General features: G+C 36.5%; 1 protein-coding gene across 1 annotated transcript in view; it reads left to right on the top strand.

Annotated features, from left to right (window-relative positions):
• The window catches only part of WIF1 (WNT inhibitory factor 1), a 53,863-nt gene that overhangs the window by 19,926 nt on the left and 18,142 nt on the right, over positions 1-15,795 (top strand). The window contains exons 3-4 of the mRNA XM_070947222.1: positions 12,479-12,587; positions 15,260-15,400. Of these exons, the coding sequence (XP_070803323.1) occupies positions 12,479-12,587; positions 15,260-15,400 (250 nt within the window). The remainder of the gene's footprint in view (positions 1-12,478; positions 12,588-15,259; positions 15,401-15,795) is intronic.

Genomic DNA, 15,795 nt, shown 5'->3' with positions numbered 1-15,795 from the left:
TAATTAAAATCTCAGAGTTCAGCTTGGCTGGTTCTCATCAGTTACTACCACCATAGAACTATAGATGGCTTTGAAAGAAAGATGTACATCTCCTTAAAAATGTTATAGTCTTTGGCATAGTCCCCAGAAAAAAATTTCTCTTCTTCCAGCTTCTTGAAAATTTACAATAATCAAGAATTACTTCTTTCTATGGCCACAAAAGGAAACCTGAAACAATATTTCCCCTAATGAGATTCTACAGCTGCCCTGATGAGCCATCATTTTCTCTCTTTTTGTGGGGCATATTGCAGAAGACCTTTTTTGGTGGTCCCCCCCTCAGGCTATGATGGGGTGGGCAACTATATGGCAACTTTATGATCTGTGGATTCAACTTCAGAATTCTCAGGAATCAAATCATTATAGAAATTGTAATTATCCAAATAATTTAAAAAAGTATCTGGTGCCCTAAATCAGTGGTGGGATTCAAATTTTTTTACTACCGGTTCTGTGGGCATGGCTTGATGGGCGTAGCATGGCATGGCTTGGTGGATGTGGCTTGGTGGGCATGGCAGGGGAAGGATATTGTAAAATCTCCATTCCCTCCCCAATCCAGGGGAAGGTTACTACAAAATTCCCATTTTCTTCCGATCAGCTAGGACTCAGGAGGCAGAGAATAGATGGGGGAGGGGCCAGTCAGAGGTGGTATTTACCGGTTCTCCGAATTACTCAAGATTTCCACTACCAGTTCTCCAGAACTGGTCAGAACCTTCTGAATACCACCTCTGCCCTCAATTGAAAACCATTGTTCTTGCTTTCCCTATGAGTATAGTGGAAATTTTGGAACTTGTTTCAAAATTGTGAAACTTGTAGAATAAAAGTTAAATAAACCCTTCAGTTTACAAACATTCAAGTGAAATTTGGTTAAAGAACCACCTTACGATAGCTTTTGATAGGATTTCATCACTTTTACTATTCTATACCAGTTCCATTGTAGAGCAAGTTTACATTTGAAAGACTGCAGAATAAAAATGGCTGGAACTTAATAAAAGCTGATAGTTTATATTTACTATAACACATGCTAAAATCAGAAGCACATACTGAACATTTTATAGTTCCTATAATATCCAAACCAATTGTTACATTCTAAAAATATTTATTTGGGAGTTAGCCCCTGTGTCATTCCAATTGTTGGCATAAAACCTCTGAGGGATTTGCTGCCTCAGTGTTGTCAGAAGATTTCTGGAGACTTCACTTACCGATACTAGAAGAATAATTATCTGGGAACAGATGTCATTAGTCTTATTATCCAATAATAAAAGTATCACTTCTCCCTAGCCACTGTTATTTGTATATTATAATTATGCAGAGGTTATTATCACATGTCACAATATATCAATTATTTGTTAAACTTAGTTTGCATCCATATAATATACTTTCTTATTCTAGGCCAATGTGTGTTTACTTTAAAGCCACAATTGGGACCAGAAATCCGGTCATAGTCATTACAGTCATAAGTTGAGGCGTCCACATGACTGGCAGTCGTTAAACAAATACAGCAATTGTAAGTGCAAATTCATTCATTTGGAAAGATTTTTTTTGCCAAAAACTGGCAAAAAACATGGTGAATCATGATCATGTAACCCTGGAATACTGCAACCATTCATAAAAATAACTAGTTGCCAAGCATCTGGCATGCATCAAGTGAGGCATGGCCATTTACGATGGCTGGGGTTGCTTTACGGGCCATAGAACAAGTGTTTTATGATCTGTAAAGCAACCTCAGCCATTGTAAATAGTCATGCCTCCTGTGGTCATGTGATGCATGCCAGGTGCTCCGCATCGTAAATGCAAACAGTCATTAAGTGGTCTGTCATAAGTTGAGAATTACCTGTACTTTAGCTTATTAACGTAATTATCTTAACTATTTGAATAGTCAAGCATAATATTCAGCCTACTTGTAAGTATTGTATGGCTATCCTTTGGGGTTCTCTTCCTGATGGATCCAAGATTTGTGTTCCTCAGTCTTATCCTGATGGAACAACTCCTTACGACTACAGTATTGCATGATCTGTGACAAATAACTAGTGAGCATTAAGGGTGGCAAATGTTTTGACCAATCAGAGATTTTGTTTTATATAAAGATTTAATGGGTTATAAAAGATAAGGCATGATTGTAAGAGTAAATTAAAAACAAGTTATAGTCTGCTGTTGACACAATTTTGCTCATAAACCAGCAGCGGCTTAAAGAAAGAAAGCAGTTTTTTCTTTGCACATGGAGAGATTCCTGAGTGTGATGTTGAGTCAATGTTTATTTTCTGCTGATGACTCTCAAGTAAGATCCTGTTGGACTGTAACTCAGAATTCTTCCCCACACATCTGAGCCCACAGGGAAACAAAGCTTTCCGGGCTAAAGTGACTTTAGCATCTCGTTACATCAAGCTTATTTTCCTTTTTGGCCTGATGAATTTAATTAGTACACTTCTTTTATTTTTAAGCACTTGGCAGAGAAAGCAAACTGGATGAAAGGGAACCAGCCAGTGCTTTACTTTGAAATTTTCAAGGCAGTGCTTAGTGATAGAGTAAGCTTGACATAAATGGACCGAGTACTGTGCATAGATTACTAGAAACTGCATGGCATGCTAAAATTTGACTTAATGAGGAATAGTCCAAAGTTTCTATGGGTCTATCTTTTCATATACCGGTAGATAGTATACTAAATTATAAGGAACCAGAGTTGTAGAATATCTATTTTTTCTTCTTATCTATATTTATTACTCTAATGCATTACTCTAAATAAAGTATTAAGAATGTAAGTATATTATATAAATATCATTGACCTGAAATAACATGTATTTATTATCATATTTAGAAACTACCCATCTCCCTCATACAGTGTCTCTGCATTAAATGGTGTAATAGATATAATATGCTAAAAATTGAGCTGGTTAATTAATTTATTAATACTTTATAGATACATTTTTAGATTCTTGAACTGTCACTCACTTAATTACTATTTTATATATTCCTTTTGAATATATTAGTAATATATTTTTGATTGGAGTTCATCATATCTTCTAGTTGTTATACTGCACTAATAAAACACTTAAATGCTAGAGAAAAAAATCCTAGAAGAAACCAAACAGTATATAATCCATTACTATGGTGCATGAATTTATTGCATGCAAACAGTGTCTCTTCTTTTCTCAGTAGTTCTCAGTAATTTGATGAAGTGGGAGAAAGGTGAGATAAACTGAACAGATAGATAGAAATTGTATCCAGTGGAGCAAAAATGTATTTCTCATCAGGCAATATTGCTCAATCATTTAATAAAAATATTTTGCTATTTGTCTTTTTAAATATGCACAGCAGGACTATTAGACAATTCAGTTTCCAAATATTGTAATTTTGTCAGATAGCAACATAAAATTCACAGAATGTAAATATCAAACAAGTAGATTCTCATGTGTTTCTCTCTTTGTTCCTTTTCTAAGGATTTTTTTTTATTGAAAAAGTTTTTCAAATACAAATTTCCCCCCCTTTTTTTTCTCCCCTCCCCTCTTCCCTAACCCCCCTCACCACCCCTCCCCCTGTGACTTCTACAAAGTAAAATCCAGATTCACAACAGATTATATAATACTTTACCATCCCCTTATTCCATCCCCCTAATACTGACCCTTTTCTTTCTAATAGTATTATTACATCCCCCTTTTACTATACATTTCAAAATAACATTCTACTATAACATTGTATAATAACTTCTAATTTAGTATAGTAATATTATTATAACTCCCAATTTAGCAATAATCTGCCCTTTTTCTCCTCCCCCATACATATATCTGTATTAATATAACATTTCAAAACAACCTTCCACTTTAAGACTATATAATAAATCCTAATTTAACATTTAATCTTTTGTGTATATTAATATAACATTTCAAAGCAGCCTTCCACTACAAAACTATACAATAAATCCTAATTTAACATTTGTTCAACTCATAGTCTATCCATTTCCTCCACTCCCATAGATATATCTCTTAAACATCCCTTTTCTTAAACTAAACAGTCAATAAACTAGCCTGTCTCCACCCACTTTCCTACAAGATAACCATACATTACAATTCTTAATATCTTTATTCTTCTGCCCACCCTACTAAAAAAATATTCCCTTATATAGATAAAATCAATAACTTTAAATTTATTAATCCATATAATGTCTTCTTGATGTCTTTCCACTGGATTAGTAACTCCATCACCCATATTAGGGTAACGTAACATCCTGATTGCAGCAGAATATTCAAAATCCTCAGTTATCATCTGCCCCCATCAGTAATAAATATCTTCATGTATGTAAAGAAAGAAAACAACCACCCGAGTGACATTATAATTGTATTCCATATAATATCTGTAATAGTGGATTTCTTCAGGATTATTAATTCCCACCATCCTAATGGGGTAACAACCAGATCTTCTGCATGCCCCAGCATAGCTCTCTTGCCATGTAGCTCAGCATAAACATAATATATTTATCAAAAAAGCGTCCAAAATAGATAATTCCAATCCAACAATTTAAGGCCCTTTTCACATCCCAAAATTGCAGCATTGCAGAAGTCTGTCACTCTCCTCAGGATAATGTTAACCAATACTTCGCCTCGACTATCTTTTCATGTATTCAGTCATCTTTTAAATAACTGGCTTCACTGTTGCCTAATTTAGAAATTTTTGTTTTTGCGAGATCTATTTCTTTTTTTCTTGACTTTTTGTGGGTTTGGTCTCCATCCTAATCTCCTTTCTACAAGTTGTATATCGACTGATCGATTTTCATTCTGATTTATAACTTGATCTTGTTGGTTTTGCTTTTGTGACTCATATTTCTTTTCTATAAGTTGTGTATCAACTAATTGATTTCCATGCTTGTCTGTGACTTGATGAATCATCACGTTAGAATCCGATACCACATCTCTCTTATTTATAGATAATCCAGCTGAGGTGTCTAAAGAATCCAAAGGCGATTCATCTACAAAAGCCTCTGTAGCTCGATGTTCTTCCTTTATTACCAACTCCTTCTGCTTATCTTGTGTTGTGCTTAAAGATGTTGTACTCATTTTCGAAATTTTTTGGTAAAATTCTTCCGCTTTTTCAACAGTACTTAATTGGTATCTTTCTCCTTGATATCTCAATATTATACTAACTGGCGCATCCCACCTGAATAAAATATTTCATTTTTTAAGCTCAGTCACCAGAAAACCAAATTTCTTTCTCTCCAATAACATCTTAGGCGGTAACTCTTTATATATCCAAATCTTTCTTCCAAACAATTGCAAAGTAGAATTAAAAGATTTTTGCACAATATTATTTCTTATTTCTTTATCTGTAAAATAAATCACCACATCTCTAGGCAGTTGCCTTTGCTTTGCAATCCAGGAATTTATTCTATAAACTCTGTCAATTCTACAAAATACTTCCTCAGGATGAACCTTTAAGATCCCAGCCAGAATTTCAGAAGATATTTTCCTTAAGTCATCTCTGTTGTTCTCCTGTAATCCTCTCAGTCTAATTGCATATTCTGTGAGATTATATTGCATCATTAAAACTTCTTTTTCAATCCGTTGTTGCATATTTTCTGCATTACAAGTCTTATGATCAGCTTCCATTTTAAGTTTTTCTTCTAAACTATTATCTTGAGTGTTTATCAAATCATTTTCAGTTCTTTGTATTTTTTTTTTAATAAAAAAGTTTTTATTTTCTGATCAAACAAGTATACAATATAAACAATCATTCATACTATCATCAGAAAAAAAGAAAAAAAAATCAATTTGGTAAACTCAATCTTCAACCCCTCCTCACCACCCCCCACCCCCGACTTCCCAGAACAAAAACAGGGCATAGATTTCACCAAACATTCGCTAAAATAAACTAGCTAACTGCAAGATTTAATAACTCCCAAGACCCCTTAACTCCCCTTTTACAATTTCATCAACCTCCCTTTATATAAACACAAAGTAACATGTAATCCAATAACTCTAAGAATTTTAAAACCATTAACAAATCTTAAACATTCAAACCTAAAAACATTTTTCCCCCTCCTACTTTTCTCAAAGTTCAGATATTTTGAAATCTCATAACAAAAAATAAACCTTAGATATTCACTAATTAAATTTCTACATTTTTATAATTAACCATTAGTACATTAACTAGAAAACCAAAAAAGATTAATCAACCATTAATACATCATATTTAAAAATCAATATTCAACTTTATACTTTTTCCCCCTCAGTAGTTATAACACCTAAAACATAATCAATTTAAACCATGAATAGAACAACTGCAAAGCCAAAAAAAAAAAAAAATTAATCTTCCATTCTTGGTTTCTTATTTTGAAATCTCATAACAAAAAATAAACCTTAGATATTCACTAATTAAATTTCTACATTTTTTAAGTTTCTAAATTTCCCCCCTTCATTATTCCTCCCTCCAATTTTTTAAAATTTAAAAGATAATCAACAACATAATTAACCATTAATACATAAACTAAAAAAACCAAAAAGGATTAATCAACCATTAGTACATCATATTTAAAAATCAATATTTAACTTTATACTTTTTCCCCCCTCAGTAGTTATAATACCTACAACATAATCATTTTTAACCATGAGTAGAACAACTACAAAGCCAAAAGAAAAGGTTAATCTTCCATTCTTGCTTTCTTTTTATATTTTTTCCAATCTTTCTGCATCCCTCCTACTTCTATTTTGAGGAGGTTTTTCATTTTAATTTGAGGTTGATATAACTGCAAAAATTGTCCCCTTTTTAAAAAAGTTTCCTCTGATTTAGAGCCCCCAAATCGCCTCTTCATGCTTATATAAATCAGTTCATTCCTTCGTCTGTAAAACCAAAGTTTGTCAAGAGTTTGTGAAGAAAAGTTCAATTGTTTCTTTTCTATTAAATGTATAGATGCCACTGACAAGTCTCCTTCATCTTCTGAAACTTCGAAAGTCTGGTCATTTACTACTTTTTTCCAAACCAAGTCATAATTTTGAAGGATTCTATCAATTTTTCCGAAAAGAGCAGAGAGTAAGCTCGAAAATTCTTGAGAAAATTCTTCCACCCTCTCTGCTGCAATATCTCCTGAGTTGTCATCATGCTCCGTAGTTGTTTTGATTTCCTCAGTCATTTCTGTTGTTATCCCTTTAAGAATTGCTATTTGGTTACTTATAGCTGCAGTATGATTATTCATGGCTTCTTTTATAAATTCTGTAAGTTCTGCATCAAAATCCTTACAACTCTGTAAATCAGACAACTGTTTCGTTTCTGACACCTCCAAATAGCATCCAGCACTTTCAAGATCTCCTTTCTTAGAAGCCATTTTATTTTAAAGAAATTTTCTTTCTTCCCACAACCATAAAATCATAAAGTCAGAGCCATCCTTTTGAGCAGCATTCAGCAATTTCTTTATAAACAATCTTTTCCCAAACAGCTCTTCAAAATCTATTCCAGCAACTTAAAGCCAGTCTCTGAGCACGAGTCTATTAGCAAAAACTTTTTCTAACTTTCCCTTTTAAAATCGCAACAAAGAAACGCCATCTTAACTTCCAGCTCAGAAAATCCAATTAGAAACATTGTATCCCCGGAGTTAAGTGTTATACTTGCAAAAAGCTTGTCCTCCTGCTTCTGTTCCGCCTGCTTTTTTGAAATCATTTAATCTTCTGTTTGACAGCAGAAATTGGACGCAACACCTAGCTCTGTAAAAAAAAACAGAGTCCCCCCGGATCTGGAGCTTCAGTGGGCTGAACGGGGAGCTCTCACCCTCCTAACCCCTGGAATTAATCCAGGGGTTTTCAGGGAGCTCTACCCTCACCCACCTGCTCTCCTCCCCTTCTTTTCCCGAAGGGGAGATTTTCAAGCCGTTTGACAGCTGATTAACGCTGTCAGAATGGCTCAACGGAATCACGCGGGCGGCGGTCTAAAAAGACCGTCAATGGTGCTGCGGAGCCAACCCGGAAGTCCAGTTCTTTGTATTTTATTGTCCAAATTATCCTCAATTTCCTCCATTTTAGACTCTAATAAATCAATATTTGTACCCAACTTCATAACAATTTCTGTAAAACCATTAGTCACTTTTACAATCTTTCGTTGCAAAGTATCAAACTTTAATTGCACCATTTCTTTAATTTCCTGCTTAAATTTTTCAAAGTTCTGATTCACAATCTCATCCCTTCTTACAATCTCCTCCAGGAGAAATTCAACTATATTAAAATCAGGTTTCTGAGTCTGTAAGTTTAGAACTTGTTCATGTAGTTTATAAATGGGGGAATCCCCCCCCCGCTGCTTCTTTGTCTGGCTTTGTAAGTCTAAACGCCATATTTCCACACAGACAAACTCTCTTAAAAAAGAAAAGAAAAGCAAAGAAAGAGAAAAAAAGCTTCCATCCAGACAAGATCAATATCAGATCTCTAGGAAAAAGAAGACATAAAAGTAGAACTTTTCTTCAGTTGTAGCCAGCAGTGTTTATTCCGCTACTTTGTAGCTTATTAAGAAACGGAAGGACTTTCCCTTTCAGCCCCTTATCAAGCCTCGGCAGTCGCCATTTTTAAAATTCTTTTTTCCTTCTTCAGTAACTTTTTTTTTTAAATAAATAAAAATACTTGCGATTCAGGGTCACAGGTCCAGATCTCATCCTCTTTGATTCATCTGCTAATTTTCTTTAATAAGTTTGTTCTCATCGCTTGGCTCTGCAAAAAGGCAGAGATCTCCCAAAGCCCGGAGCGGCGGCGGGGGAATTAGGGAGCCTCATCTGCTTCGTCCCCAAAAGTAAAAAAAAACTTTTGGGGCTTCGCAGAGAGTTCTACCTACCCTCGCCGGCTCTATCTCGCATTTCCTCATGGAAATGGAGTTTTTCGAGCCACCTTTCCGTTGTAAAGGCGGCTCTTTACAGGCAATGGGGCTGGCGGTCCCAAGGGACTGTCTGGCAGCAACGAGAAGCAAACCGGAAGTCGCTTTTCTAAGGATTTTTAATCAGTTGTCAAATTGACAATTGTAATGGCAGATTAAAATTCAGCGTATACATTTCATTGTTTAAAAGTATAGGTGGTTCAACTAGTTTGAAGTTACAACACTGAATGAATGATGAATGAATGAATTATGTCATCCCAGCTCCCTCATGGTCAGGTGATTGTGATCTGGCCACTTGGTAACCAGTTTGCACATACAATGGTGGCAGCATCCTGCAGTCACATGATCGTGATTTGCCACAAGTTGTGCCAATATGTCTTTCCCACCCACACACCCTCTCAGAACCTTGCTGGTGCTCACACCACACATCCCTGGCCACTCAAAGACCTTTGTGCACCCTTCCCCCAGCAGCAGCAATCACCATGAGCCCTCCCATATTTGCATCTCTCATCTGGCAGTAGCCATCCCAAGCTTCATCATGCTCACACCATGCCTTTCTGCCATTTGTGCTGTGTCATACACCCTCTCCCACCTGGCAGCTGCTATCCCAAGCCTCACTAGGCTTGCACTGTAACTCTGGCCCCTTGCACAGCCCTTCACTGCCTCCACCACCTAGTAGCAGCCAGTCTTCTGCCTGCCAGTCTTCTTGCAAGCTATCTGGGACTTGCAATCTTCTGCTGACTTCCCCACTTATTTTGGTTGTTGGAAACCAGCAGGAAGTTGCAAGGAGGTGCTTGCTTAAAGACCCACAAGCCTTACTTAATATTGGCAACTGGGCTGTAGGGATTGCCATCGTTAAGCAATGAGATCACATGATGATCACATGACTTTATCACTTAGCAGTGGAAATTCTGGTGGAAATGATGTGCTAGAAGAATTGTGTCCCAAACTTCAAAGCCATTTTCTAAGCTATAAGGAGAATGGCTCACTACTTTTCAAGTATGGCCAAAAGCAGCTTGTAGAGTCTACGGATGTTTTCTAAAATTCAAAGAGATCAATTACTTTAACCATAGGTTGTGAACTCTTCTTTCATCACATCAGGAAAGCCTTATTATTGACACAGTAAAATGTTTTAGTGTAATCCTTAATTAGCAGTGATGGTATTTGAAAACATGTTTTACAAATGATTTCAAAGGTTTTTTTCCTTTCTTTCTCCAAGATCCAGAATTCTCTTTAATTATACCACAGGAAGAAAAATAATGTCATGTTTTCTTTCTCTCCTGGAGTGAGACATCATAAATAAGTAAAAGTTGATAATTTTCACAATTTTGGGGAGTTTTTTGAGACAGCTAACAGGCATGTGGATGGAGGGTAACCCTGTTGACACTGTATATTTGGATTTCCAAAAAGCCTTTGATGAAACTACTTATTGAGGACTCATGAATAAACTTGGCATTTATGGAATAAGTTATTATTTTACAGACTACAACTTGTTAAAAAAGAAAAGGAATCAATAATGTAGATCCCTACCATGTTTCCCCCAAAATACAATCTACCCAGTGGTGAAATCTAAAATTTGTTACTACCAGTTCTGTGGGCGTGGCTTGGTGATGGTGGGGGTAATGTGACTGGGTGGGCGTGGCCAATTTTTTTTTATATATATACTTTTAAAACCATTTTTAATGGTTCTGCCGATCAGGCAACTCAGCTTGGATCGTCAGAGGCATTTAAAAGAAAAAAACCTTTTTTTTCTTTTAAATGCCTTTGACGATCCCAGCTGAGCCGCACGATCATCAGAGGCTTTTTCTTTTTACTTTTAAAAGCATTTTTTGGCCGAAGAGGTTGTAGAAAAAAATGCCTTTAAAAGTAAAAAAAAAAAAAGCCTCTGATGATTGTGCGGCTCAGCTGGGCATGTGGGGGGGGCAAGGATTTTTGCTACTGGTTCTTGAAACTACCCGCCTCCATCACTACCAGATTGAGCAATCTGGTCCGAACCAGGAGCATTTCACCCCTGAATCTACCCCAAAAGTAAGCCCTCCCCTGATTTTTTGGGGTAGGCCTAATATAAGGCCTACCCCCAAAATAAGACCTAGTGAAGGGGTGGGCGTGGCCAGCCCAGGAGGCAGCCCTTCTCTTTCCCAGTCATCTTGGCTCCTTAACTGCAAGCTTGCGGATCAGCTGATCCACCGAGGGCCGGGAGTTCTGTCCCTCTGGGTGCCTGGAGATGTTTCTGGAGATGAAGCAGAAAGCCATGTGGCCCGTTGGAATCAGCTCCCCCACTCTACCTGGCTGATGCTGCTTGAGAAAAGATGAAAAGGCAGGCAATTCTGAAAGATTGTGGGATGCATGTGCTTATGTCTCTTTTAAGCAATCAAATATCTGTGTGTGTGAGAGACAGAGAGAGAAAGAGAAACGACAGAGGGGAGTAACAAGAATTGCAGGCAACGCGGTTTGAAAGGGTTTCCTTTCTGCCGTTGCTCTTTCTCTGTCTGTCTCTCTCTCACACACACGCACACAGACATTTGTTGAGAAACAGCAGAGGGCAGGCAACCAGGTAAGGGAAATGACCCTCTCCCGCTTTTTTATAAATTATCTTAAACTAGGGTTTAAATACTGAGATAGTCAAATTTGCAGCTAAACTATTCAGAATGATAAAAACCAGTTTAATTAAAGAACTCCATAGAGCCCCTTTTGAACTGGATAATCAACCAAATAATACATGAGATTCAGTTTTAAGTAAGTATAAATGGGGAAACAATCCCCTGCTATACATATATGTATTGGTACAGTCCTCACCTATTTCTTATTGCCCAAAGAAATATATGTAGTGATGTATAAAGACACATAGAGTGAAAAAAGGCAAATTCCATGTTAGGGTACATTCAGAAAAGGATTGCTAATGAAACCGTCAATATTTTAATAGTCTTATGCAAATCTCTGGTAGATCAATTTGTGGGATACTAGATACAATTTGTTAGCCACATTTTTAAAAGTATATAATAGAAGAAATGCAGAAGAAACGAAATGAAATGATTAGGAGCCTTAAACATTTCCTTCTCAAGAAACAGCTCAAATGTTTGAAATTCGTTAGTCTAGAATAAGTCTGCACAACATATGGGCCTGCACAACTAAAAAAATAAATCCACTGCCATCAAATGTTTCCACCACCAGGAAGGATCTGCCATGTTGCCATTCCTAAAGACACCCTTCCAATCTCCAATGGAGGTATCTCCAATGCCTCCAAGCCCCACTGATACTGACAGTCCATCACTGCATTCTCACCACTAACCACCAAACAGATGATTGGGACACCAACCATTTATTTGGGGCTTGCCATTATTTTTAATTTCCCTCTACAAGTTGTGCAGGCCTGGTGTAGAAGAAAGGCAACCAAAGAAAGACATAATCAAAGCACATAAAATCATGCAAAATATGGAGTAATTGGACCTTCTCTCTGTTTATTCAGAAGAAAATGACACAATGTTGAGTTCACAGAGTTGTACTTCTAGTTGTATTTTTCTCATCAAAATAAGACTCAAGTAGAAAATAGAGCAACATTATTAAAATAAATATATTTATTATATATTTTTATACATCACTTTTCATGCAGGCTGAATATTTTTATGAATTCCTCTCTTTGCGCTCTCTGGATAAAGGAATAATGGCTGACCCAACGGTAAACATCCCTCTGCTTGGAATGATACCTCACCAAACCTCAGGTCTGTAGCATCCATCTTTATTTATGCATCCAATGTTGTCCATGTAAAGGATGAGTGAAGAAAAATGGTGAGCCAACATGTTATGGGATTGTGTGTGTGTGTGGCATTAAAGATAAAAAAAAACCCTATGTTAACTGTGAGGACTTTAAAAAATACTTATTTGTTGATGATTTGAGCCAATCATTCTCTTGCAACCCAATCCATCTCACCAGGTTGTATTGTGGAGAATATAGGAGGCAGGAGTAATAGGTATGTTTATGTGAAGCACCAGGGAGATCCAGGCAGTTCAAATGGGTATAAAGATCTATTGCAAGCTTTAGCTCTCTACAAGAATCTGAACTACTAACAGCCCAAGCAAGTTGGCTGTAGAAGAGTCACAGGAATTCAAGGTGGGCTGGACTTAGATCTCTTGTGGGTATCAAGAGACTCATGACTGATGATGCGTTTCACCCTTCCTCAGGCTCAGCCTGGTCATCTCCTACAGTTTACTATCTTCACTTATATACAAAAAAGTAGGATAAAAAGTAGAGTAGAGTAATAAAAATGGAATGGGGTGGGATGGGATGGAGTGGAGTGGAGGAGTAGAAACAGAATAATCTGTTTGTAAATGTTAGTACATGTGTCTGCAATCAAATTATCTAATAATTTGGTAACAATGAAAGTCTTTGGAACTTTTATTATCTAAGCATCTTATGTTCCACATCTGAAAAAAGGAGGAATGCCAAATGTTGGGACTGCATCACTAAAATTCTTGCACAGTGAAATGTGCTCATATTAATCAAGAAAAAGATACAGAAACATCCAGTTCTAAGATCAACAAAAATCAGCCCTTTCATTTGGTAGAGAGAATCATGGACTCAAGTCTATAGATGCTGAAGGTCTATAAGTGGCCTTGAGATGCTAAAAGGCAAAATGGTATCTTCACTTCCAACCTAGCCTGCTGTCCTCAGATGAAAAGGAGGATACTGACTCTTGTCTTGTCAATGTTGAAATAATATACAATTGGCTTCAAGACTAGTAATATTTTATATCTTTTTCAAAATCATATAAAGAGCAATTACATTCAGAATGGGAGCTGGAAATCTGTCTCTGTACATCAAAATGAACTTATAAAGTATAATTCAGTGGAACATTAGCTAAGTAGGAAAAAAATTATTTTTCTGTGAATGAAAGGTAAGAATAGCAAAGGATGAAAAAGGTATCAAAATAATATAAAGAAATATTTGCTAAGAATGTTTTACTCCATAACTTTTAAGCCAAAGAAAACTGATGTAGAATAGCTACCAAAAGCTTCTGCTATGAAGACTACATATATTCTATATGGCGTCTCTCATGAGGAGAGTCCAGCTGAAGATATATAGAATACTCTTGTTCTTTGCCTTTCTTCTCTTTTTTAATCAAGAGATTGGCCAGGCAGAAACTAGAATAGTGAAGACCTCTCTCTTTCTTTCATTCTGGACACAAAGGCAAAGTTTGCAATTACATTAAAACAATCCTTTAAGGCACTAGCATAGAAATAATGGCTTTGGTCACATACAATACAGATACTGGAGGCACCCTTTATACTTGTAGCTGCACTGGTGATGGTTTAAAATGAGGGAGCAAATATGGATACAGGACATTGCTGTTGTTCCAGAGGTTGAAGTAAAGAACATGAACTAGGAGTGCTTTTTCGGACGATGATCAATTCTCTGGTTGGAGGGTGACTTCATGGAACAGGTTGGATTGAAAGATGATTTGCACTGGTGCCATTACAGTGCTGAAGAGCAAATACATGAATCACTTTAAGGAACTGAAATGGAGGCATGCAGCCCCTGCTATCAAAAGTTATTGTGCCAGTGTCTAGACTGTACTTCTTAGAACAAGTTCATTTGCCTTGGATTTGGGATGACAGCAGAGGTTATTCATACCAAGCTAAAGGAACCTTCCCCATCCTGATGCATCCTAGAATTATGAGAAGAGCTGCAATTCCCAAAATATTGACCTATTTTGTGTATTGGGTGAGAATTAGGAAAGCTGAGAAGCCCAAATCTAATTAGATATGACCTTTTCTACAAGAATAAATGTAGCATTTTCTCCTATAACTTATTTGTACTGTATATTTCAATCTAATATTGAATTTCCAATAGATAATCAACTACATATTTTAACATATATTATAATATTTATATACTGCCGATTCTGCGAATACCCCAGTGGCTCACAGTATATAGTACTAGCATTTAGACATATATATCATTTCACAGTGCTTTACAGCCCTCTCTAAGCGGTTTAGAGTCAGCATATTGCCCCCAACAATCTGGGTTCTTATTTTACCAATCTCAGAAGGATGGAAGGCTGAATCAATCTTGAGCTGGTGAGAATCAAGCAGAATTAGCCTGTAATACTGCATTCTAATTGGTGCACCACCACCAGAGATATATATGGAATTATATATATAAAATACAATAATACATAAAAATATCTATCAACCCTCCTCTGCCGTCCACTGCCCCAATAACATATAAGATCTGTGAAAGAGTTCTGTTTCACTTCTTTTCTAAATGCCATGAGGAAGGGCACCATATATCGTGTCTATTTTTCAAATTCAGATTTCCCATATAATAAAATATTGTCCTTAACAACATTAATATGCCACTAAAAATGTGTACCTCTTTTCCTTTTGTTTGTAGTTGTTCAAGTTGGATTTCCTTGTCTTGGAAAACAAGATGGAGTGGCAGCATTTGAAGTTACAATAATTGTAATGAATTCAGAAGGCACTATCATACTGCAAACTCCACAGAATGCCATCTTCTTCAAAACATGTCAACAAGGTACCTGGAAGTGAGCTGAATAAAGATTTGTCTGTTTTCAGAGTTTTCAGTATGTTGGGAATATCAACATTTGATCCTATTTCCCAATTCTGAAACAAAAGAATGGGAAATATCTGTTGTAGTAATAACAAATACTAATGAGCCAAATCTTATTAGTAGTGTAATATGCAGAATTCCTAAGCCAGCATAGTTGCCTATTCCTGGTCCATTAAGGCACGAGGCTAGAAAGCAGGAAACCATGAGTTCAAGTCCCACCTTAGTTGTGAAAGCCAACTGGGTGACTTTGGGCCAGTCAATCTTTCAGCCCACCCCAGCTGACAGGTTGTTGTTGTGGGCAAAGTAGGAGGAGAAAGCTGTGTTGGCTATATTTGCCACCTCGAGTTATTTGTAAAAAT

This window comes from Pituophis catenifer, unplaced genomic scaffold (assembly GCF_029215685.1).
Source record: "Pituophis catenifer annectens isolate HBS135680 unplaced genomic scaffold, rPitCat1.0.hap2 SCAF_7, whole genome shotgun sequence".
Classification (NCBI taxonomy): domain Eukaryota; kingdom Metazoa; phylum Chordata; class Lepidosauria; order Squamata; family Colubridae; genus Pituophis; species Pituophis catenifer.
This window is presented reverse-complemented; position numbering and strand designations above follow the sequence as displayed.